The sequence below is a fragment of the Lepisma saccharinum genome, chromosome 17 (assembly GCF_977018435.1).
Source record: "Lepisma saccharinum chromosome 17, izLepSacc3.1, whole genome shotgun sequence".
Taxonomy (NCBI): domain Eukaryota; kingdom Metazoa; phylum Arthropoda; class Insecta; order Zygentoma; family Lepismatidae; genus Lepisma; species Lepisma saccharinum.
The window spans coordinates 50,628,644-50,655,829 of NC_139245.1; the positions used below are offsets into that span (position 1 = coordinate 50,628,644).

Here is a 27,186-nt window from a genome sequence, read left to right on the forward strand (position 1 = left end):
AAACCACGTTGTTCTTCTCATTCATGCCGGCAGAATAATTGTCTTTCAAGCGACTTATTAAGCTAAAAATTTTCTTCTTGTCTGCAGGGAGTAAGTATATACTAGAATCTACTTTAGTTATATCACTAGTTTTATGTTTTTTGTAATTTTTTTCTACTATCTCAGTAAAGTATTTATTGAAATTTGATGCTACATCCTGGGGATTGACAATGCTTTTGCCTTAATGTTATAGTGTTACGTTGTATTTGTGTTTTTCTTTCTACTGTTCCTAATTCCGTTTTTGGAATATGCCACAAGGTTTTGTTTGTTATTTGAGTTTAGGATCATATTGCTTATTATAGTATTTTTTTTTCTTTCTTGACTGAGTTTTCAATCTCCTTCTTTTTTCTCTCTTAGGTATGAATTAGATGTGTCACTTTTCGTGTCTGCATTTATTCATTATGATGAAATCTTACCAGTTTTCTTTGATGTCAGGTGTTATCCAATTTGATTTTGTTTCAATGTATATTTTTTTATTTTGGAAAATGCTAAGTTAAATGAGTATAAAATGGCAGACAGCAATGTCTCATATGCATCATTCACATCAGTTTGGTAGTATAGGCCATCCCACGATTCTTTACATAATAAGTAGTTAAAGAAACTAAAATTAGCTTCATTAAATTCACTAAAAATAATAATATTCAAAGTTTAATTCATCTTGATAATTGCACTTGATTATTTATTATATTTCGTTCATTAATGCAAACTGTTATTATTCGATCCATGAGAAAATGTGCTGGTAGTAGACTTTGCGAACTGTCAGAAAAAAAAACACTGCTATCAAAGTATCCCAAATTGATTGATTGATTGGTTTAATTTACTTTGTTTTTATGCCAGATTTGGCTAATCGTAGAGATGAGGCTGAATATGTTGAAACTGATAAAGAAAAAGAAACTTACAAACATCCATGCTCAGGCTGGAATTTACAGTTAATCTGTCCTGGATGTAATTATTTCAAGCAGAATCCTAACCACTAATAAATACGAAAAGAATTGATTCCAGGTAGATGGGTCAAGTAAATAAACACACATGAACTACAGCTGGCCAAAGGTTTAGGCTCCTTTTACTTTTGTTATCGTCCAGTTCATAAGGATCTACACCACAAAACTTCGCCTTTTCTACATATCTTTCTCTGTCGACTGCACGAAGATTGATTGATTGATTGATTTGGTGTTTTAAGTCAATTTTATGCACAGTAAGGCTAATCGGGACTGGACCTACAGTTTAAAGTGGGATCCGAACCACTATGTGCCTCCACCAGATATTGAACCCGGGACCCCTTGATTACAAGGCGAAGATGCTACCACTGCACCATCAGGGAGGCAAAGATTTTAAACATATGAAAAATTACTGCTATTTCCAGATGGCACGACATTGTCATTAATTTTATGCAATGTTATCGACATTTTACACAGTACTAACAAACATACCGTTGGCGAAGGTGTAACGAAAGCTACGGGATGAGAATTTCTTTGCAGATGACAAACAACTTGGCTGTAAACATACATCATTACAGAGTGTGCCGTGAACATTTCCTCTCAGGTAAGTTTATATGCCACCATTCTCTGTGACTTTTAGTACAAATGGATCGAACTGGTCCACAAATTATAAAAAAATTATGCAAAATATCTTATAATACCAATTCCATTTGTCATGGATTTGTGTGCATGCTTCTACAATTTGCAAATTTCAAAGAAAAGGAAACCTATTATAAGTTTCAAAATGAACAACTGCAGGGTGGCCACTCTAAGCACATGATAAAATTCAAGTATGATTCACGGTTTTCAAGGCGAACTTTCAAGGGTACAAGCAGATGTTTTCTTTATTTCAACCTTACATATCAACACTTCTCACCAACCACACAAATATATTAACATAATAAAGGATCTGTGCGATTCCAATGTGTCGAAAAATTCTAATTCAATTCAATTGAATGGTATATATGTGCAGAGTTTACATTTGCCATTTCGCATACTCAGACTAGAAATACATCTACAAACACAAGACACAAATGTTATGGGATGTAGTACTTGAAATAATCCTCAGCCTGATAAATTGTTCTGCGAAGCACACTAACAAAGCAGACTTAGATAATTCTGTTTTATTTTCCATGCAGCTTTTGTTTATTTTCCTTCCTCGATAAAAATAAAAGAAACTGTGAAAAACTTGCCTCAGGGCATTAATAAATATGTATACATTCAATGGAATTGGAAGTAATAAAAATAGCAATTTTTCATATATAATAATAATAATAATCCGTTGCGCAACAGCCCATGAAGGGCCTAGGCATACCTACCGACTGCCGATCTCCCTCCCACGCTTTCCTTCGTCACCTCTAAGCGTGGAGATCTTCAACCAGTATTGGAATAGTTGGGGGGTCAGCCCGACGTATCCCCAGCCGTTATAGTAGGTCTTCTCGACCGGATTACGCTCACTCATATATACAAAGAAAAATTCAAGTAGAATTCACGCAGAATTCCCGGAGCCAATAATTCATGCATAATTTCCAGTGACTAGCCACCCTGAACTACTATCTAAACACTGTTAAAACATAATAAACTAACTAAAAAAAATCACATTCTTGCGAACGGAGAAATGATTTTAATGTGGAGGTCAGCAACTACCAGCTCCAGATGATAAATGTCTCTCATTACATGACTAACATGTGCTGTAGCTTTTCTGTAATCACCTCTCAGTGTATTTCCCTGACTTTCAAGGAACATTTCATGTTCTCTTCCACCTCTGGTCATTCATCACAACTATAATTCCAAATTGTGCGAATCTATAAAACAGGGTTCAGCAAATTATTATACAATTCAAAAGACACACACTAGTTGCAAAATATGCTTTGTACAAGGTTCTTATAACTCAATATGCCTAATATCAAGTAAATCCCCTTCCTATTAAAGGTTTTCCAGGATTTCTCCCAGGTACCCATGTCATTCGACGCTGGGTGGATGCCGGGGCCACTTCCAACATTAGAAAAGTACCTGGATTTGAACTGGCCGGGGATCGAACCCGGGACCTTGAGCATGGTAGTCAGACGCGTTACCTACTGAGCCACCGTGGCCATTTCTTGAATGTTTTACGAGAACATTTTATATGAAATTCCTCTATTATATCTGGAACACACAAAGGGGTTAATTCTTAAATCCCTTCTAATATCTACCTTCTGTGCAGATGATTTGTTACATGTTAAATACAGAAAAGGCTTTTCAAAACTATGAACTTGTGAATGATCAGAAAAATACACCAAATATCTACATAATTGGATTTGATTCATTTTAAACACACAAACAGTACGTATATCTTCACTATGAATTCTTGAATATCTTCTAAGGGCATACTTCTGTGTAAAAGATTTCTTACATGTTGAACACACAAAAGGCTTTCACGTATAATGGATTTTGGAATGTTCTTTAAGATATCTCAACCCTTGAAATGACTTGCCGCATGTTGAACACAGAAAAGGTTTCCCTTCACTATGAATTCTTGAATGTCTTACAAGATGTTTCTTGGATGTAAATGATTTGTTACACATTGAACACACATATGGCTTCTCACCAGTATGAATTCTTATATGTATTGTGAGATAAGACTTCTCTGCAAATGCTTTATTACACTTTGCACACACATAGGGCTTCTCTCCAGTGTGAGTTCTTATATGTGCTGCACGAGCTTTTTGATTTACAAATGATTTGTTACATGTTGAACACAAATATGGCTTCTCACCACTGTGAATTCTTAAATGTGCTTTAAGATTACCCTTCTCTGCAAATGATTTGTTACACTTTGAACACACATGGGGCTTCTCCCCAGTATGAATTCTTAAATGTTGTATCAGATTATGCTTTCGTGCAAATGATTTGTTACACTGTGAACAAAGAAAGTGTTCCTCTTCAATATGAATTTTTGAATGCACTTTAAGCTCGTACTTCCGTGCAAAAGATCTTTTACATGTTGCACACTTGAAAGGCTTCTCAACACTATGAATTTCTGAATGTGCTTTAAGAGTGTCCTTCCGTGCAAAAGATTTGTTACATGTTACACACTTGAAAGGCTTCTCAACACCATGAACTTTTGAATGTCCTCTAAGATCGTCCTTCCGTGCAAAAGATTTGTTACATGTTACACACTTGAAAGGCTTCTCAACACTATGAATTTTTGAATGTGCTTTAAGATACTGTAAGTTTTTAAATGATTTGTTGCATGTTGGACACAGAAAAGTTTTCCCTTCACAATGAATACTTAAATGTCTTGTAAGATCTTCCATCTGTGCAAATGATTTGTTACACTTTGAACATGTATGGGGCTTTTCTCCAGTATGAATTCTTGAATGCCTTGTAAGGGTTCTCATTTCTACAAATGACTTGTTACACGTTGAACACACATAGAGATTAGTATGAATTTTTAAATGCTTTCTAAGATAATTATTCTGTGCAAATGATTTGTTACACTTTAAACATGAATAGGGCTTCTCTCCAGTATGAATTCTTGAATGTCTTCTAAGAGCTTCTTTCCGAGGAAATGATTTGTTGCAAGATGAACAAAAAAAAGACTTTTCTGAATACATATCACTATGCATGTATTCATGTTGAAAGTAGCCTCTAATCGATGTGTAATGCAGTGGTAACCTAGAAGAAGATATACATCATTAAAGGCAATTTATCAACAGGATGTTTCAGAAAAGATGAAGTACTTTCACTCAGATTTACGTAACATTCCCTGATATACATAACATTCCATCCTTTTCACAATAAATATTGCGTAATATCAACTACGACACAATACAGAACTATCAACAATTATTCTTAAGTAAAAATGTAATCTGCAAAACACAAAATAATTTCAAGTATTGAGATATAATTAATTATCTACTATATTTTCCAAAAGAAAAGTGTTCTGTCAGTAGAAGGCAATATTAGTATTTTATTAATAATATCTTCAACTTCTTGTTCAATATGGATAGTGGTCATGAAAATGACAGGGTGGTACCTAGATTATCTGATAATTACTCTCGTGTACGTGGCTTTTGCTGACTGAAAACTGTTTGTATTTTCTGATTTCTTACCTGGTTTTTGTTTTGCTTCTATGAGGGGCTTTTCAGAAATCAGAATTAAACCAAGTGAATATTTCCAGTATTTTAATATCAAGTAAATAATTTAAAAGAAACATTTCTGACATAATTTAACATGAGAAAATTATTCAGGGTTGCCTCTCAAATCAAATGGTGGAGGGTTTCTCTTTTTCAAAGCTGCATCTGACCCATGTCGGTTTGTGAATAGTTCTGATTTATTTGGCACATACATGGTAATTATGTTCTGCATAAATAAAAAAGAAATATTGCATGTTTACAAAAAAGTATTATTAAGCTTACTTGCTAATCAATGGTGACTGGCAGCGCTAAGCGAGTGACTTTGATCTTGCCACGGAACTTCGAGGGATCTTTCTAGTCGTAGTAAGTGCATGGGTACTCCTTGTGTGGAAATCTATCAATTTCATCCAATCATAATTCATGGTTACTGTTATGATAATCTAAAGGCAGCAGTAAAAAGACAATAAATTAAAAAAATATGAACACAGGATGAACAGTGAGCCCCCATTATAAGTTCTTCATATACTGTAGGGCAGTAAGTTTACAACAAACAAAAGTCATTGGTATTTGTCTCCTAGGGAACATTTATCTCATTCTTATTGATTGATTGATTTGGTGTTTTAAGTCCACTTTATGCACAGTACGGATAATCGAAACTGGACCTACAGTTTTAAAGAGGAATCCGAACCACTATGCGCCTCCAACGAGTATCTAACCTGGGACCCCTTGATTACAAGGCGATGGGGATACCACTGTGCTTATCTCATTCTTAGTTTGGCAGAAATCAGGCCAGGGCATGTTTTCTCCCTCCTCTGAAATCCTTATTATCGGGATTTTCAGGTTATTTTATCAGCAAAATAACCTTTTCCAGCTTTTATGTTGAGAAAATATTGTGATTTTAGGCCCCATCGAGGTTTTATTGACCTAATTTTTGCGATTTTGATGTAAAATGTGTTTTCTACCTGAGCTTCAAGCCTCCCCAGATTCGGTGGCATCCATGTGTGTTTTGTCTTTTGAGGATTTGTTATTTTCCTTGTTATGTATTTAGATTCCTGAGTGCCAACTGTTATCCAAGCATGTGACTGGCATTAACTTGTTAATATTATGTTGCTTAGAAGTGCAACAGAACCATACAGCTAAGCTTAGAATGAAGACAAAGAATGTTCAGCTACACAAAAGCACTGATGTTCAGTGTTGCAATCTCACAATGATACACTGGTCACCCACACATGTGCCTAATGGAGGGTTAATGGAAAATAAATATAGAGAGGTTCAAAACACTGCCATTGCTTGTGCAAAATTATTTATCACAACAGTAAGAAACCTTTTTTTTTTTGTTTTAAATTTGCACACATTGATTATTTTGCAAAAACAAAAAGAAATATCAATGATATGTAATGCAATATATTTTTTTCTTTCATTACTACACCTCACTCCAGCAGAGAAAGGTCAGAAATGACACATACAAGTATTCCTGAAAATGTTACCTTATGTAAATGCAAAACTAAATGAATCGTAGAAGTGAAATAGATATGGTTTCTTACCTAAGTGTATAGAATTTCATGAAGATCCATGTCAGGTGGTGACATGGTCTTCATAACTTGACATGAAATGAACATAACCTAAAAAAATGGAACCCAGGCAAAATGGCAAACCCTGTGGACAACTGCCCATTGCTTCTAGAAAGACCAATCCAAGCTTCTCCAGCATGGAAGATGATGTAACACAGGCATTAGCCATGGACATCCAATCTATTTGTGAACTTGAAGACTTAAAACAGCCTCAACAATTTATGCAACTCAGACTTGAACCTTCTAAAAGTATCTACAACATTAAAATTTGGAAGGCTCTACTAGAGAAAGGAGTTGAGGAAGAATAGAATAAAATGGCCTTTTCATTTTCTACTGAGCAAGGTTCAGCCTATAGCTGCTCTACCACCTCAGTCAGGACAAGGTATTACAAAGGAGGGTTATATGATAATTATGAAACAAAATGGTTTAGAACAAATGAAATACATGAAAAAAAGCACACATATAAATTCTCTCTCTCTCTCTCTCTCTCACACACACACACACACACTTACACAGACACACATAATTCAAAATTGTATCTAAAAGTAAAGAAATGTGTAAACAATATGCATTATTTGTGATGTCAGGAAAGTGTATGGATGTTTTGAGGGATTACACATATGAGGAATGATTTATTCATTATTTTTTCAGTAAATATGGTATAATTTTTTCATTTAAGTGTTTGATTGAGGTAGCAGACTAAATATCGCCTGGTAAGGCATTCCAAATAGTAGTGGACCAGAGAGAGAAAGAGCCATTGAAGCTGACGACAGAGTGGCAGGGGATGTCGAGTTTACGTCGACCTCTGGTGTAGTGTGAATGCACTGCATCTCTAAATACATTTTTTTTGTAAAGATAACCTGGTGATTTTGACCTAAGGATATTGAACATTATGCAGTAGGTGGTGGACTATATCAAAGCATTCAAAGATTAATATGGAACAGGAATGTACCTATGAAATGCAAGAAGGTAATATACAACACATACTATGTGCTAATAATTACATATTGTAAGAAATACGCAGGCAGAGGAGATGAAATACTTAAGGAGCATATTGGGGAAGACTACAAGGGATAGAATAAGGAATGAGGAGATTCGGTAGACAGTGGGGATTGTGAAGCTTCAGGACAGAATAGATCAGGCACAGATGATACGGTTCGGACACATGAAGAAGATGGGTGCAGAAAGACTACCAGTAAGAGCTTACCACGTATAAGGAGTGATTTGATTTGATTTGATTTGAATTTAAAATTTTGGGTGCGTCAGCACTAAGGCTATTTTGCACCCATCACATTATACGGGGTCCAGCCCCTTATCGTTACACATAACAACTCTAACGTTGCATAACTAAAATCATAAAATATTAAAATCTTTTGACTTTCGTTAAAAGCTGATGCTGTAAAGGAAGTAAGTACAAATAAGGACAACACAAACAAAATTATACTGGCTATGGGGGCCCGTCGCCAGAGCCTCGTTAGTCTGCAGTCAAGGGTGTACTATGTGGAAGTGAGGTTGACTATTGGATGCACTACGTGGAAGGAGCACCCCTTACACCCCCACAAGGAGTGAGAATAAGGCCAAAGGGAAGACCAAGGTGTTGTTGGGAAGAGCAGATAGAGGAGAGTGTTTGGAGAAGAGAACAAGATTTGAACACCATGGAAAGAGAGGAGTGGTGGAAGACCAGGAAAAAATGGAGATGCTCGATTTGTACCTGATCCAGCCAAAAACAGGAAACAGCGAAGGATGATAATGGTTTCACATACAAGAACCTTCCTTGTGTCGCCCCAGTCGAATCTGGTCATGCTTCCATTTGTAAGCAGCAGAGCAACATCTGCGCATAACTACATTATCTGTGCCACACATGAAATTCGAACATTCTCAAATTAATCTGCAGTCTTTTTAGATACCAAAATTAATTACTTTGCGATATTTTTTGGTATTGCAAAAATATTTTAAGAAGGTATGTAATTTAGAAATTTGATAATTTTATGAAAATATTGTAAAAGACTAAATTACATGATGTAATTATGCAGATCCATGGATATGTGTAAATTACGAAAAAGTTTCATTGGTATTTTTTCAACATCGCTTCGGTATAAAAAGGACCAGATTTCTGTATTTTTTGGCTTTTTTACTCATTGCCGTTAGGCTGGTATCACAGTTCAAACTTGTAAGAAGAACTACCCGTACCCTAAATGGGCGAATCAGCTTATGTTTGGGCTAGTTTCTTATAAATCTACTGCTTACGAGCCAAGTTCTTCGGATACTATCAAACAGTGATTAATCTTGGAAGGGTTGCCCCTTACAGATTTGTATGCAGATCTGAATCTGTCAACTCCATCCAGGATTGCCAGTGCATAAGTGTTGATGTAACCATGCATAAAGGACAATAAATAAGACATATATTGGAAAAAAATGTTCATAAACTTATCATTTCACAAAGATAAGTATAAATCCGACACCAGGAACCATTTAGGGCCTAGTCATCTGTTTACCCTGTTAGCCTGACTGAGAAGTCCAATTTGGAAAATCTAGCTGCGACCATTCACAGACCCTAGTGGACCAGTGTAGGTGAGTGTCATCTTCTACCACTCAATATTAAACTAGGTCTCTTGAAACAATTTGTATTGGCTCTAAATAAAGGTAGTTACTGTTGGCACTTTCGTTTTATTCTTTGAATGTTACTACAGAAAACTGAAACTAAAATAACAGCAGGTATTTATGATGGAATACGAATTCATGAGCTCATGCAGGTTGAAACCTTTCCTTGGTTTAAGTCAGCCTAGTTGTCAAGGAAATGATAGAAAACTTCCTACAGAAGAAACAAAAAATCAGAAACCCATCAGGAAATGTTTTAGAACTTTTAAAAAAGATGGTGCAAAACAAGTTTAAAAGTGCATTTCTCCAAGGGTTTAATTGATTATTTCCTTATAAACATTGATGTATTGATTGAGGAACAGGGTGAACCTTTCCATCAATGCATTCTCTCTCACTCTCTATCTCCTTCTCTAAAAGAAGGTAAACCTAATATCAAAAACACTGGGATGTGTCAATGATGGATGATAACTGTTCGTATTTCAACTTGTGATGAACATAGCAAAGTTTCTAAATAATGCAACATTCCTTTCCAAGTCAAGTGCCATAAAGCTTTGAAATACTTTGAAGAATGCTATTAAACATTTATATTTTTGTTTTATATTTAAGATATTTTTGTTTTATATTTAAGTCAAAATTACATAAAAACAACAGCAGTAGTTTTGATGTTGTGTTGTCAATAGTTGTACGTACCTACATGAAGAAAAGCCAAAGTGTGACTTTCACTTTGGTGTTTCCCAACTAGGGGCGCTAACACAGTAGTTATCTTCCATCAGGTTACCATCACACGTTTGCGGTTGAATACGTACGAGTGGAAGGACTTGAAACTTGGCTAATTGAACAAACCTCGCAATAGGTACTGCTAGGTGTTGTTGATAGGCATGGCCCATCGTGTACAGTACACTAGTGTTCATTGTCTATGGGTCGGCAGATATCCAGCAATAGGTATGCCTGCATACACTGCAGAGGACCTGGCAGACATGCATCTCATTTATGGCAAGACAGGAAGGAATAGCCATGCAGCACGGCATTTGTATGGAGAACGTTTTCCACCTTCTTTGAAAGAGTGCATACTCAACTTCGGGAAACAGGATCAGTGCTACCACCCCCTTGAGAAATTGGAAGACCACGAAGTGTGCGCATAGATAAGTTTGTGGATGTGGTGTTAAATGTTGTCAGGGATAGTCCTAACAACAGTACGCACCCTATAGTCAGTGCCCACAACACCTCCCATGTTAATGGTTAATGTGTGGCGCATCCTGTCCGAAGAAGGGATATACCCTTTCAAACTCCAAAACGTACAAGACCTTTTACCTGAGAACTTTGGCCCATGTGTGGTGTTTTGCCAATGGTTTTTGCATCAGATGGAAACTATCCCAAATTCTGCGAACAGGGTGTTGTGGACCGAAGAAGCCACGTTCACCAAAATGGGTGTGCTCAATAGTATAAACAGTCACGTTTGGGATTTTGCAAATCCACATGCAATTCTTGTGGCACACCATCAGCACAGGTTTGCGATTAATGTGTGAGGTGGGATAGTGCATGACCATTTGATTGGGGCCATACATTTTCCCTGTTTGCCTGTGTGGTGGCACATATCATGCATTTCTTTGTGATGTTTTGCCTGAACTGTTGGAGGACGTGCCCTTCGCACTCAGGCAAGGACTATGGCTCCAATACGATGGTGCACCACCACATTTCGACTGAAATGTGCATTTCCTCAATGGATTGTTCCACAATCGGTGTATTGGTAGGGGTTGGCCTGTGTCGTGGCCAGCAAGATCACTGGACATCACTTCTCTGGACTTCTTTCTATGGGGAGAGATGAAACACCTTGTACACGAAACACCTGTCATGTCAGCCGAAGATCTCATTGCATGCATTAATGTCGCCACAGCAAAGATAGCAGACACCACAGGGTTGTTTGCTTGCACTAGACAATCGTTGATGCAGTGTTGTCATCTCTGTGTGGAAGTTAGTGGCAGACAGTTTGAAATTCGTGTGTGGTGTGGTTCCCTCGGCACCTCCACTCTGCACACAGTGAACATGTCGACATATATGCAACCTAGTGAACCACCACCATCATCTTTGTTTTTCTACGTAATCGTGATGTCCACTACGGATATTTGATTTCTTCTTGGTTGTCAGTCTCCACATATCACTTTCCGTGGATAACACATCTTGCTAAACCCTTTCCTAACCACATGACTTCAACAGACCCATTCATTTCCTTTGGGGAATCCCTTGCATATCAACTTCACACATCTGCCATGTGCTTTTTTGAAGAGAGCATGCTGCATTTCTTTGTGGAACACCGTTGTGCCACTATTTCCTTGTAAACATAATTTTCGCACTTGAATAAATTTGAATGTGTGCTGTTTTCGGCATTTCGTCACATGAACTTTAAAAAACACCCTGTATATTGTTGCGTAATATATATATATGTATTACACATGTATTTATTTATATTTTGTGTATATATATATTATATGGTTGGGTGATTTGGTGTTTTAATTCCACCTTTATGCACAGTAAAGGTAATCAGGACTGGACCTACAGTTTTAAAGTGGAAACCGAACCACTCTGAGCCTCCACAGGGTATCAAACCCAGGACCCCTTGACAACAAGGTGACAATTTTAATTGGTAAATGGGGTCTCTCCACATTTCGTTTTGTCACTGAAGCTTTGAACAATATATTTTTTATAATTGATGAAAAATTGCCGATGTAAATTTGTATCTTGACAGAAAGAAATGGCCAAATCCACTTTATGATCAGAACAGCTAATCAGGACTTTGCCTAGTTTTTGATGTGAGATTTTGACACCCACCCCCAGAACTCTAGTCTGAGACCTAACTTGTGGGAATCTGAATCAAACTTGGGCATAACTTTTGGGGCAGACAGAATCAAAAAGTTTTCTACCACGTAAAAATGGCACCCAAGACTACTTTGCTAAATTACTGTTACATTTGCGAAATCATAAAAATTACTCATTAACTTGCTTCTCACGAGACAGGAGCTTAATACAAGTTCCATTAGCTGGTTAATTCTGAAAATTTGTTAGGTGGACAATGAAAGATAATGTACATGTAACTTCATCACTAGATACATCAAGTCATCCATGGCCACGTAATTTTACTTTTGTTAAATCTTTCATTGGCAACAAACAAAGAAACTCAAAACGTGACTACTACTCCTTCTTGTGCAGAATCACTTGCAAATTTTCAAGACCGATTCTTTGATCAAGATAGCCTTCACTTCCACCACCTTTATCAGATTTTGTTCATTTTGAAGGCAGATTCCTGATATATCGTAGCCGAGTCTGGAATACGTAATGCTCATTTTTTCCCACTAACATTCTAGCTTCACAAAGAAATCTAGCTCATTATTAAAAAAACACACTGTTCTTTAAAACATGGCTTCATAAACGGCTATTGCGTTTGTGTCAAAAATTCCATGTAGGCTATTTTCATGTACTATTGTTCCACTCATACAAATAGAGGCATTCTGAGGTGACAAGTTCGAGTTTCGTGACAACTAAATTTTAACTTTCATGTGCATTTTCCTGCCAAATTCCGTGGACAAAGAAAAGAAAAGAGGGGAGGTAATCTTCAACCCTGGGCACTTGTTTCACAGTTCCAGGAATAGACCACCGCTTGAGACCACATCTGTGTTCGCCAAATGGAGCTTCCGGTTGTCTGACAGAAAATGTTGCAATTGAATGGTGAAGTGGGAAAAGTATCTAAATTGCCAATAATTTCTTGTTTCCCCCCAAACATCATTCCACCCCAGGGATAAAATTTATCAAGCAAGTATTCAGGGGAAGGAATTCCCCCATCCACCCCCTAAAAATACCACACAGTGTGTTAATAGTAGTAACATTGGATGTACTGTTTTGTAATTCGAGTACGTCAAACCTTCATATGTATACTAAAGATAAAAAAAGACAGAACTGAACTATCATGTGTAGTTTCTGAGAAATTGCTTGCTAATTACAGCGGCATAATGCTGGTCGAAAAATTGTCCATGCAGCATTAAGGGGACAGTTAAGGTTAAGTTGGCCGCGGTGGCTCAGTCGGTAACGCGTCTGACTACCATGCTAAAGGTCCCGGGTTCGATCCCCGGCCGGTTCAAATCCGGGAACTTTTCTAACGGTGAAAGTGGCTCCGGCGCCCACCCAGCGTCGAATAACATAGGTACCTAGGGGAAACCCTGGGGGGTAAAGGCGGTCAGGGGCATGATGCTGATCACATCACCCCCACTCACGACCGGATCAAGAAAGTGTGGGGCGTTACCCCCACACCCCCTATACGCCTTCATGGCATGGTGAATGCACAGGGGAACACTTTACCTTTTTTTTTTTTATCTTTTGTTAAGGTTAATACAGGATGGCAATTCCATGTCAAATCAACCAGTGCATAAACCTTTGATGTCATGGATTTGGCTGAATTTTGGTATACATGTTCCTCATCATCTGAACTATAGAAAAAAAATATTTTTCATGTTGTCGGTTTTTGAGTTATTGAAATTTGAAAATTGACAAAATTGCCCAAAAATTGCTCCCTGTTGAAATTTTAAACACAATTTGCAAGAGACATGTTTCAACTACAGATCTGGGCATGGTCTCATTTTTAAAGTTTATCAAGAGGGCTTTTCATTTGATATACAACATGCTTGGTTTTTTTTTGCGAAAAACAAATTTTGTAAGTTTTTTCAAAAATGTATTTTTCAATTTCCAAAAAAAGTAATTTTCCAAAATTTACAAAATTGTTACACTTCTACTGAAGGTTCAGTCAAAATTCAAGTGTGAGTCATCCCTTTCCTGCAGTGACTTGTTTATTCCTGCTCTCCTATGCTTCTTTGTCCAACTGGATCAGTTGTGGTGTAGCTGCGAGTGTAAGTACATCTCAGTTAACTTCTGTGCTGTGTATTGTTTGAAACATTCTTTATTAGTGTCTTCATTTTTAAAAAAGAAATCTTGGTAGGAATGACAAGTAGTAGTCCATTTACTGTTGTAATCCTTTGAAGTTAAAGGAACACTGGTGTAGTAAAGACGTGAAGAAAACATAAAAGTTTGCACCTCCTGTAGACAGCAGTTGGGGATGGGCAGTAAAAACGTAGTGGAAAGAAGGTGCAGTTGCAAAAAAAAAGCCATTAAGACCCTACAAAAAGGCTAAAAAAAGACCAATAAGCCAAAAAATTGCTGAAAAAGGCAAAAAAGGACAAATAAAACACACCTTTTTCTGGCCTACAATGACCCAAAATTATGTTGGGCCTCGTCTTCAATCAGACGCTAGGAAAAAAAAAAAGATTTTTCCTCAACTTCCGAGCCCTACTCATTAGTTAAAGATTTTTACCAAAGTGATGAAGTCAAATGTCTGACAAGAAAGATTATGTTTCCGTGAGGGACAGAGATGGCAAATGTGCCCACATTCAGAAAACAATGATCCTGAGAAATATGAGAGAAATACCAGCTACTTAAGATTGGGTTTTCAAAATTTGTAGAATTAAGACCAAAAAGTTGCATAATAGCAGGAGCCAGTGGTACCCACACCCTCCTTACAAATACTGAGGACCAACTGAAACGTTGGTAGGAGCACTTCTCTGCAATCCTTAATCGCTCTGTGGATGTTTAGATGGAAGAGGAAAATGATAATGATGGTGATGTTGACTACAATGTAAGAATTAGGACTGATGTTCCAACAATAGGAGAAATTTAAATCGGCTCTGAAAGTTACATAATGGTTAATTGATTGATTCATTTAAAATTTATGGGTGCATCGGCACTTAAGGCCATTTTGCACCCTTCTATGTATACGGGGAAATATCCCCTTATCTAAAATTCTGACTGAAAACTAAAAAAGGGGGGGTAAATAGCCCCTTGGGAAAAATTAAAGTGCAGGTTGTAAAAAGACCTGCACGAGACAAACACAACACATTAGGAAGTCAGAACAAACAAACTAAAAACCTCCTTACAGACGGTGGAAGAGTCCAGGTCTTCGCAGAAAACTAAAAACATTTGATAAAATACTGTCATCACCCAAGAAGGGATGACAAACAGCCGGAAAGGTTAAAAGTCTGCCGGAGGTAAGCAAGATCGACACATTCAACGAGAATGTGTCGAATGCTTAAAATAACATTACAAACACGACACAATGGGGGATCCAGCCCTTGTAGCAAGTGACTATGCGTAAGACGGCTGTGTCCTAGACACATGCGAGTAAGAGTAACTTCTTCTCGCCCAGAAGGGCGGGACGAGAAACGCCAAGCACCTATGGTGGGCTTAACAGCGTGAAGCTTGTTCCCCGTTTCCGTATCCCACTCGGCCTGCCATGTGTCAAGAAGGCAACAATGGAACACATTCTGCAGGTCGCTAGCTGGCAAAAGGTGGACGAGAACGTCGCCATCTGCATCAGCAGACTTGGCGGCAGCATCGGCTGCTTAGTTTCCCTGGATGCCCACGTGGCTAGGGACCCAACAGAAGTGTACATCCGCACTGGCAGATAAGGACACAAGCCGTCTGAATATGTGTTGCGCTTACGGATGCCGGGAATACGGCGAATCCAGAGTCTGCAACACACTGGTCGAATCACTGCACACAAGGACTTTCTTCAGACCATTGACGTCTGCAAAGTCCAGTGCCTTTAGAATGGCGTACAACTCTGCCGTATAGATGGAACAAGCAGGATGTAGCAAGTAACTGGAACTTTGAGAGTCTAGGACGAAGGTGCAACCAACTGATTCGACTGTCTTGGACCCATCCGTGTAAAACACATTAAAATTAGGGTGCTTCGCACAAAGTTCTAAAAACCGTTGCTGGTATACAACCATTGGTGTTTCTGCTTTTGGAAGGGCAGCCAGAGAAAAATCGATGGGAGGTGCAGGAAACTCCCAGGTAGGGAGAGGCGGAATGAGTGGAGAGACGCCAGGAAGATCACTGTCAACACCAAGTGCTGACAGGATCTCGTCTGCACGAACACCAAATGGTCTAGTGACACTAGGGTGGAGCCGATACCTTGCCAGCCTACCCTCGTCTGACACAGCATGATAGAATGAATGTGAGGGCATTGAGGTGGAGGAAGTAGTTCACTACCAGCCGCTGTCTTCGCAGAGACAGCGACGGCTCAGATGCCTCTACGTATAAACTGGCGACTGGACTGGTACGAAAGGCAACAGAGCACACACGAATACCAGCATGGTGGACGGTGTCTAGGATGCGAAGTCTAGATGGGCCGGCAGAAGAATACACAACACATCCATAATCAAGCTTCGACCTGATGAGTGCACGGTACAGGCGAAGCAGTACCGTCCTATCAGCACCCCAAGAAGTATGAGATAAAACGCGTAAAAGGTTGAGAACTCGAAGACAAGAGAACTTTAACTGGCGAAGGTGAGGTAGCCATGTTAATTTCTTATCGAAAATGAGGCCCAGGAAGCAGACCTCATTCACGAAGCACAGGGGAGATTTCCCCATGTACAGATCAGGATCTAGATGACATGTACGCTGACGACAAAAGTGCACACACACACGGATTTCTCGGATGAGAAGGTGAAACCTGTTTGGGAGGACCACTCAACCAAACGGTTTATCGTCAGTTGGAGTTGACGAGAAGCTGACGCAAGATTTCGTGAGCGACAAAAAATCGTGAGGTCGTCTACATACAGAAGACCATGTACAGGGGCAACAATGCTTTCCATAACACTGTTCACTGCTATGGCAAACAGAGTCACACTAAGTACGCTGCCCTGCGGGACACCGTTCTCTTGTTCGTGAAGATCCGAAAAGGAGTTCCCAACACGTACGTGGAAAAAACGATCACATAAAAAGTTTTGAATAAAGTACGCCATATGGCCATGGACGCCCCAAGAATGGAGCTGCTTTATGATGCCAAAGCGCCACGTTGTGTCATATGCTTTTTGGAGGTCAAAGAAAACTGCAATTAAATGTTCCTTGGTGAGGAATGCATCCTGAATGTGTGTTTCCAGCTGAACCTAAGCAGCGGGTGTGGACAACATACCACTGGATGTGATGAAAAGTGACAAACACCACAGCAAATATGTTGCAGCCCTTATTTGAGAAGATATGGATAGAGGGAGTGATGCCTAAGGAGTGGAGGAGTGGCCTGTTGGTAAAGTTACCGAAAAAGGGGAAATACATCAAAGTGTGACAACTGGAGAGGTATAGCACATCTCTCCATTCTGAGCAAGATCTTCACTAGAGTTATCCTAAACAGAATTAAGGAACATGTTAACTTGAGACTCAGAAGAGAACAGACAGGGTTTCGACCAAATCGCTGTTGTATCGATCAAAATTAACACCTTGCAGATAATTATAATTTTGGAGCAATGTATAGAATTGTCATCTCGTCTCTATAGAGTTTTTGTTGACTTCGAGAAAGCATTCGATTCAGTCAACAGAAAGGCAATGTGAAAGGAAGTCAAACGATATGGAGTGCCCACAAAAATTCTTGATCTTATCAGAGAAACTTATCGTGATTATACATGTAGAGTTATACATGAAGGCCATGTATCTGAGCCAACAGATGTGCAGTCTAGAGTGAGGCAAGGTTGTATATTATCACCCACAATGTTCCTGTTTTTGTTGTTGATGCAGTGATGTGAAATGTAATAGGAGGGAAAAGACGTGGTATCCAATGGGGATTGAATAACAGATAACAGACTAGAATACCTTGATTTTGCAGATGATTTGTGCTTCTTGTCTGAACCACATGGTGATATGCAAACAAAACTAGCAGATTTGATAGAAAGTGCAAAAAAAAGATGGAGTTGTGATTAACTCCAAGAAGACCAAAGCGCTGAGGATTAACTACACAAAAAAGACACGTATAGTACTGGTGAAGAGATTATTGAAAATGTGGATAGCTTTACTTACTTGGGTAGTTTGGTGGCAAAAGACGGAGTGGCTGAACAGGATGTTTCTCAACGTATCCAAAAAGCAAATGGAACCTTTGTGAGGCTCTATCCAGTATGGAAAAACAAGAAGATATCTATGAAGACCAAACTTCATATTTTTCAAAGTAATGTTAAGTTTGTACTGTTATATGGGTCTGAGACATGGTAGGTAACTAAAATGATCACCTCTAAACTACAGACCTTCATCAATTGCTGGCTGAGAAAAAAATTGAATATATTTTTGCCAGAAATGATTCAAAACCAAGAAATTTGGAGAAACCGAGGTGTCCATACAAATAAAGCAGCAAAAATGGAATTAGATAGAGCATACGTTGAGCAAGGAAAATGAGGCTGTCGAGAGAGGCACTAGACTGGAACCCACAGACAAGAAGGAAAAGAGGGAGGCCTAGACAGATGTGGGGAACATCTGTTCACGCCGAAGCATTGGAGGAAGGAAAGAGCTGGAATGCAGTGAAGAGAATTGCTGTCAGTAGGACCAGGTGGAGATGCTTTGTTGAAGCCCTATGTTTCACAGGGAGTATCAGGAATTAAGTAAGTCAAGTGGTACCCACACTGTATGTGTTTGTGCTACTCATCAAAATGTTAAAACTAATGATAGCTGGAGCTCACTTAAATAAAATAACTCTCTCAGGACATGAACCGCAACCGAAGTTCCCTGGTTCGATTCCCGGCATGGGTGTCATATATCAGTGTCCTTTCATTAATTTCATGTAATGATCACTCATCCTCATCATCGGGATTAGTCACAAGTGAAAGAAAAGCGAAGGGAAATAATAAAAATCAAATACACAATTTACATTTTATCCCCCAGGAGGTAAGATGATTCACACCAAAGGATTACTTTTTCTCTAAATTTTTACTAAAAAAAACCCTCACCACTTTCAAAAATGCTGGGTTATGCAGCAAGAACACCAAGGGAAACTAAAATGGCAACTTAGTGAAGCATTGTGGCTGGCAAAAAAGTGGGGAAAGAAGACAGTAAGTTACAGAAATATTTTGAGGCAGTGACACTTTATTGTACCCTACATATAAAATAAAATGCATATTTGGGGGCGAATTTTCAAATATTGTCACATTTTTCTTCTCTCTCCTTGAGATGTGTTCATTTTGAATCAACCTCCCTCCTGTCCTTCCCCTCCTTGACCCACGTGAGTATTCTGGAATGTGAGGATGCCTTCATGTTGTCACCATCCTGATGGTGTACACCTCTGGATAATAGATCAGCTCCTGTGCAGACACTCCCCCCCCCACCCTGTCCCCATGCAGCATCATCCTCACTGACAATGAAATCACATTATCATATCCCGACATTCGACATACCACTTCCATTTCTGCACTTAACTTAGTGAGAAGTATTGAGGTTGGCAACAGCCTAATAACGGATTTCTTCCACAGTATGTAGTCTGTTCTATAAAAGTACGGTAATGAAAGAAAAATGTGTAAATTACATTGGATTATACATTTTAAAACATATATTCATTAAAGGATTCTATTTATAATAATAATACGTGATGATTGTATAAATTACAACTGATCACACGTGAGCAGCAATAAAATAGCGCCAGTTTCAAACATGGCGACTTCCATGCGTGCAGGAATGTCTCCGTGTTCTCCACTTTCTTTCGGAAATACAGCCGTTTAAAAAGTGGCAAGAAGCAGGTTGTTCTTAATGTTTATGTGATGTTGTGTCGGTGGTATCCTGAGAAAGCAGTGTAGTTAGTGTCCAAGTGTTGTTGTGTATCTGCATCTTGTGTTTTTGGTGTGGTGAAAGAAAGGAAAATGACTGGTGAAGTTGTAAGTTCTGCAAACAAACACGTTGTTGCTCACATAAACAAGTACACAAATTTTGAGATAAGCGCAAAACGGCGCAAGGTTCATTTGTATTATTTCAATCAAAGAAATGTCCATTGTGGGGAAGATATTGGCGGATGTTAATAGTGGTGATGACAATCTCCCCCATTTTAACAGTCGCCGTTAAATTTTCTATTGTGGTACGTTGAGTTCATTTTTGGGAAGCAAATTTGACAGACGGCACTCATTGACAGGGATGATATTGTTGTCTACCACCGAAAATGCCTCCAGTTCAAACGGAAACTGCTGAATAAAGGTAAGAAAATACATTACTTGCATGAGACGTGCATAATGTGCTTATTACAGTCTTCTTGTTTTCCAATGCACGAGAAACAGAAAGACATACAATCTCTTTTTATTCCTCAGCTTATCTTTGTTTAGCTTCCGCTAAACTGTCGGTATATTTGTTGCACAAGGGAGAACACAATACTCTTATGTCAACAATGTTGGGCAATAATTTGGTGGAAGGGGCAGCAACAAAACCAAAAGGCTTGAATTCACCGCCTGCTGGATTCCGCTTGCTCATTCGAACGGGATCCAGCAGGCTGTGCTTGAATTTACTGAAACTATTCTCTCACTCTCTTGTCAGTTTCACTCTTGCGCTGCCATGCTGAGAGAGGAGTAGAAGGGGAAGTGTGATCGGTTAACCCAGTATCAGACAAAGGAACGTTTGGCGTAGGGAATTACGTTCATTCTTCAACAAGAACACGCATTTAATAACTTCTTGAAAATTTCTTATATATCAATGTGTAGATCTGTCAGTTAAAATAGGAATACATGTTTCCATGTTACTTAAATTTTAAAGTCGGCTAAGGTGCGAGTAAACAGCATATGATATTCGTGCCATTCACAAACAGCTGACGCAGATTAATACGTTACTTGAAATGAGGCAGTTTGTTTACAGAGGGTTGTAAGGTTTGTGATTCCGACTGTAGAAACAAACAGTGTTTTCAAGAAGCTGTTTTTTTTTTTTTAATGTGAGGTTCTTTGTGAGTGTTATCTTCATATTTCGGTAGGCTTATTAAATATATCCACATAGTATAAACATATTCACATAACTAGAATAGTTTTGTATGTGTTTTTAATAGAACCTGATAGTATGATTAGTATGATAGGATTTTCAATTAATTTGTTATACAAACACGTACATGAAGCAAAAAAGAAAATACTGCTCTACCTTTTGAAAATCTAGTATCAAATCTCTTTACATTAAATTTTGTGTTCAGTAAAATATATTTGTATTCTGGCTTTCCAGTACATCATGTATAATTTGGTTAAATGGCCACTAAACCTGGTAACAGAGCAACTAGTGATGTATTTTGGCTGCTTCTTGCAGTAGTTCTCAACGTTTGTGAACTCACACCACAGTAATTTTTTTTCTTCTTATAAGTCGATGCCCTGATCCCAACAATTTCACACATAAATACATTTCTGATATTTAAAGTGTATATGGAAATTAATATGCACCCTTCATTAATATTAATATATCAACTATGATATAATCATACTTCAATCATGTATAGACTTGCTGTCAAATATAAAATTAGATTTAAATTAGTCGTCAACCCTTGGGTGCAATTAACTTTTTGAATAACACTTGTACTAAAACTGAAGCAGAAGCAAATATGACTGGTTTGGCCGCAAATGGCAAAAAAATCTATTTAAGGAATCTGAATTGGACCTAGTTTGAACAAGGCAAGTTATTACAAGGCAAGATTACTTTATTTCACTCCAGAAGCCCATTCATGATAATAAAAGGAACCTTCTATCAAAAAGCTGGCCATTTTCCAACAACAGTACTTGCAATTTGTTCTCTGTGATTTACAGGCTGAATAAAATCTTAATGTCTGATGAAGTAGGTAACAACCTTGTTAAGTATAGAGAACATTCAGAGAGAAGCAACACATGACAGTTGGGGGGGGGGGGGGGGTGACATTAAAGTGTCAACTGACATAGGCTCCTTCAGTCTGTAAGCAAGCATCCATGCATGATGGTCATGCATGCATAAATATTAACGAGGTGACATGATGCACGCCATTGAAAAAGCTTTCAGACTGAAGTCACAGATGACAAGTGACACAGTCTCCTTCAGCATAAAGCAAAACATTCAACGTTCATGTAAGAACAACAGACAGAAGTGGCACGATGCATGCCACTGAGAAAACAGTGTAATCCGAGCAACATGCAAGTGACATGTTTAGCTCGTTGTCACACTTCAGTTCAAAAGGTTGAATGGATTACTGACGTTCTGCTTCCAAGTGACATGTGTCACTTGTTGGTTTGGTCTGAATGTTCCCGGAGAAAATGGTACAGGCCAAGTGGCAAGCAACAATTGCAGCTTATTTTGCTTCAGTTCGAAATGTTGCATTCACTCTAATGAAGCAATGCCGTGTGTCATTTCCATCTCAAAGCTCCGTTAAACAGGATATATACACACATTCATGTAATACATATACTTCTGCATGTGTGTTGTGAACAGTAAATACATTTTTAATTGTTCAGAAACAAAAATATTTTGATATTAACATTTGTTTCATATTTTATGACCAACATTTATATTGAGACACAAACATGTAAGAGCTTGTTTTAAGTCCATTTCATGGTCAGATGTGCTCATCAAGACTACATGTTTAGTTTTAACCCTAGCTTATCCATGATGCCATACAAGAAACGTAGATACTGGGGTGACTCACAGACCCACACTTTATTTATTATCACTAAAATTCAAGATACCATTTTATTATTGAATCACTGCTTCCTTTGCTGATAATATATGTGCAGTTATTTATTGATAATAATTACAAAAAATACTATCTTTAATAAAAAAGAATAACCAATTATTGCATGAATGTCTCTCACATATTTTTCATCATTCACTAAAACTCACAAAATCCATATTTTTTTTTATTAATGTTTTTTTTTGTAGAAGTGTAGTTGTTTGTTAAATATAATAATTACCATCATTACCAACAAATTGTACACTGTCACTGGCATGAGTGTCTCGAATGAGATGCATTCAATGATTGCACCTGATAAACCCACCAAATGCATGTTGCCTCCTATTTACATTACATTTATGTTTTTATGAGCAAAAGTAATATAGAAATATTGGGAACACCCTAGAGAACAATGTAATTTATTTTCAAACAGTTAAAAAATCTAAAAAATATACATGAGGTGGGCCTGCAAGTTCACCTCTTCACCTCGGTAAGCTAGGTTAAAATTGTATCTGAACCATATGCAATATGTGTCCACTGGGATTGGCCAATAATCTCTCTCTTGGCAGCTACATCATGTAATTTTTTTTTACCTAGTTATAAAATATGTCACTACAAACCTGTAAACTCATAACAGTAACTTCAAGTGAAATAAGTTAATTGTAATTGGTAAAAGCCAAAATTTCCAGTTTATTTCCAAAAAAGCCTGCTTTTTATCGGCTCTAATCATACGTCAAATTGCTATTCTTCAGTCTTCCTCCAACACGAAGAAGGTTGTTGCTATCCAAAAATGGATGCAGGCTCTTCAATGTGCTGTTGGCTGCAATTTGTTGGTGCCATTGAAGATCTTGAATTTCAGACTGGGAGTTTCCTGCACCTTCCATTGATTATTCTCTGACTGCCCTTCGAAAGGCAGAAACACAAATGGTCATATACCAGCAGTGGTTTTTATAGCTTCGCGTGAAACACCCCAATTTTAATGTATTTTATTACGATGGGTCCAAGACAGTTGAATCAGTCGGTTGCATCTTCATCCTAGACTCTCAAAGTTCCAGTTACTCGCTCCATCCTGCCTCTTCCATCTATACAGCAGAGTTGTACGCCATTCTAAAGGCACTGGACTTTGCAGACGTCAATGGTCAAGAGTCCTTGTGCGCAGTGATTCAACAAGCATGTTGCATACTCTGATTCGCCAAATTCTCGGCATCCAGTAGTACAACACATCTTCAAACGGCGACATTCTTGTCCACCTTCTGCTGGCTAGTGACCTGCAGAATGTTTTTCGTGGTTGTCTTCTTGACACTTGGCAGGAAGAGTGGGATGCAAAAACGGGAAACAAACTTCACGCCATCAAGCCCACCATTGCTACTTGGGGTTCCTTGTCCCTTCCCTCTCACCGAGAAGAAGTTACTCTTACCTGTCTGCGTATAGGACACAGCCATCTAACGCATGGTCACTTGCTACAAGGGTTGGACCCTCTGATGTGTTGTGTTTGTAACGTTGTTTTAAGTGTTCGGCATATTCTTATTGAATGTGCAAACTTTGCTATCCTCAGACAGACTTTTAATCTTCCGAGCTGCTTGTCATCCCTGTTGGGTGATGACAACAGTGTTTTATCCAACATTCTTAAATTTTTGCAAACAGCTGGTCTCTTCCACCATCTCTGAGGAACTTTTAGTTTTTTCTGACTTTTAATATGTTGTGTTTGTCTTGTGCAGGTCCTTTTACAACTTTGCACTTTTAATTTTTCCCAAGGTTTTTTTTACACCCTTGTTCTAATCTCTTAAGTCAGATTATTAAATAAGCGGATATTTCCCGGAGTATATTGAAGGGTGCAAAATGACCTTAAGTGCTGTCGCACCCAAAACTTTTAATTCATTTATTCATTCATTCATTGTTCCACACTCAAGGTTTGTGCGATGGAATATTGTCGTGGTGATGCCACCACTACCCACTTTGCCACAATTTGTAGCATTTTTATTTCACTATGTCACACAAACGTTTCAGAACTTGTGGGTAAAATGCCTGGTTAACAGTTTGACCATTAGGTACTAATTCTGAGTGAACAATACCATTTATATCAAAAAAAGAAATCAGCATTGTCCTGACATGTCACCCTTAGCAAAGTTGTCCTCAAGTGACAATTCAGCATTCGTGAAGCAGGAAAACCATATGTTTTCCCCAGAGCAGCTTCCTTGTAAGCTGTTTCAAGCATTACAATTATTTCCCCTGCTGATTTTCCTAACAGTAAACAGAATTTCACAAGCGCATGTTATTCAAACTTCCATCAGAAAATTCTACAAAAAACAAGTAACGCTTAACAAAACATTTACTACATGACACCTCGACTTCACTCGACGACACATCAGCAGACTGATGCAAGAGGAATCTAGTGGCGGAAGCATATACTATATGGGGCAGTCAAATGAAAACCGAACACCCGCTACAAAGTGACAGTGGAGTTTGTTTTATAAAAAGGAATTGCCACAAGTGTTAAGACATTTATCCCACTGGGAGACGAGACGATCAATTCCAGTCTTGTAGAAAGAGGTAGGTTGCTGACGGATCCACAACCTCACCCACTGTTGCACTTCCTCGTCCGAATGAAACAGACATCCACGAATGTCTTTCTTCAGGCCACCAAAAATGTCGAAGTCACAAGGGGAAATATTGGGGCTGTATGGAGGATGTTCAAACGTTTCCCAGCCAAATGTCTGAAGCTTATCTCTCACCAGATTGGCAGTATGGGGATGGGCGTTATCATGCAAAAGGATGATTCCGGCTGACAGCATTCCAGGGCGTTTTGACTTTGACTTTACGACACGTCACAGTTTCTGCAACGTGTCTGCATAGCGCTGCGCATTGATTTTCGCTCCACGCTCTAGGAAGTCGACAAGCAGAGGGCCCTTGCAGTCGAAGAAGAAGCTCATCATGACCTTACCGGAACTCGTATGGACAGCTTTGGAATTCTTTGGCATGGGAGAATCGAAGTGTTTCCATTGTTGGCTTTGCAGTTTGCTCTCTGGCTCAAAATGGTGGCACCACGTTTCATCCCCTGTGACGATACGTGACAGAAACGCATACTCTTCTTCGTGGTACCGGTGCAAATGACTCAGACATGCAGTCATTCTGTCAATCTTTTGTCCCTCCATCAGTTGATGCGGAATCCACTGTGCGCAAATTTTTCGGAACTGCAGAACTGCAACTGATCTTTGATAATGGCATGCACAGAGACATGACTAATGCCAACATGAACATGAATTTCTTCCTCTGTGATTCATCGGTCTTCCCAGATCAGACCATCGATCCTCGCAATCACATGAGGCGTAATGGCTCGATGGGCATCTCCGGGCACGGATTGTCTTGCAGTGATGTGCGTCCTTCGCGGAATCTTTTCTGCCACTCGTGCACACTTGTCAGCAACATGCAGTATTCGCCATACACTGCAGCCATGCGACAATGAAATTCGCGTGTTCCAGCACCCTCAGCCACCAAGAAACGAACCACACCTCTCTGCTCTTCTTTGCTTGCCTCCATTTCCAATGCTGGACGAACACACTTTTCACTACACTCACCTCCTGAGCAAAGACGAAGCAACTGTGTGGACCTTTGCGTTTTCACTATGCATTTCTCCTACCCTACAGATGGCAGTATCGATACGTAACAACAGTGTTGCCAACTTTTGCGAGGAATATGTTTCATGGTGGGTGTTCGGTTTTCATTTGACTGTCCCTCATACAATGGGCCTGCACACTAGAGAACAATTCCAGTTTCTCTTGGGTCCCTGCTTGTTAGAATTAAGACCTGAAAGCTTAATGCCAATAGCTGCTCAATTATCTGCTAAATATTCTAAACATTATGCCTAACCTTGCAACAGTTACTTTCTTGTGGATGGTCATCAGCCACTTACTGCAAGGCTTCCAAGAATTCTTTTCTAAAGATGGGAGGAAAAGGGGGAGAGGGGCCTTGAAATCCACACTTCATTGTGACTTTAAGAAAATCAATGTATCTACTCATGTGTAAGAAGCAATTTTGAATACAACTAAATATTCAAGTTGAGAAAATATAGTCATAGTAGTGAATGGTCGTAATTAAACATGCTCTACTAAGAGACCTTTGGAGCCCATTTGAAGAAACAGATTGCAATGAAACTTGGTATAGGGGCTATGGAGACCACGGGGAAGCAAATGCCGATGAGAAAAAAAAGTTCAAATGTTCACAAGCAGATTGACCGAAATGTTTTACTGAAATCTGGTGCACAGTGATCATCATCTAAGAAAATGCTTTGTCTGTCCATTGATCACACTGCCTTACGTTTCCAAAGGGTTATTCATATTGACAGGGAGCATATTGAAATTTGAACATTTTTTTTTTTATTTTTTGAT

The 27,186-nt window shown here is 38.7% G+C and overlaps 1 protein-coding gene across 1 annotated transcript in view; it reads right to left on the reverse strand.

Annotated features, from left to right (window-relative positions):
• Nucleotides 1-1,745: 1,745 nt before the first annotated feature.
• The window catches only part of LOC146001409 (uncharacterized), a 57,735-nt gene continuing 32,294 nt past the window's right edge, over nt 1,746-27,186 (reverse strand). The window contains exon 5 of the mRNA XM_083138726.1: nt 1,746-4,673. Coding sequence (XP_082994852.1) covers nt 3,431-4,673 — 1,243 coding nt within the window. The 3' untranslated portion in view covers nt 1,746-3,430. The remainder of the gene's footprint in view (nt 4,674-27,186) is intronic.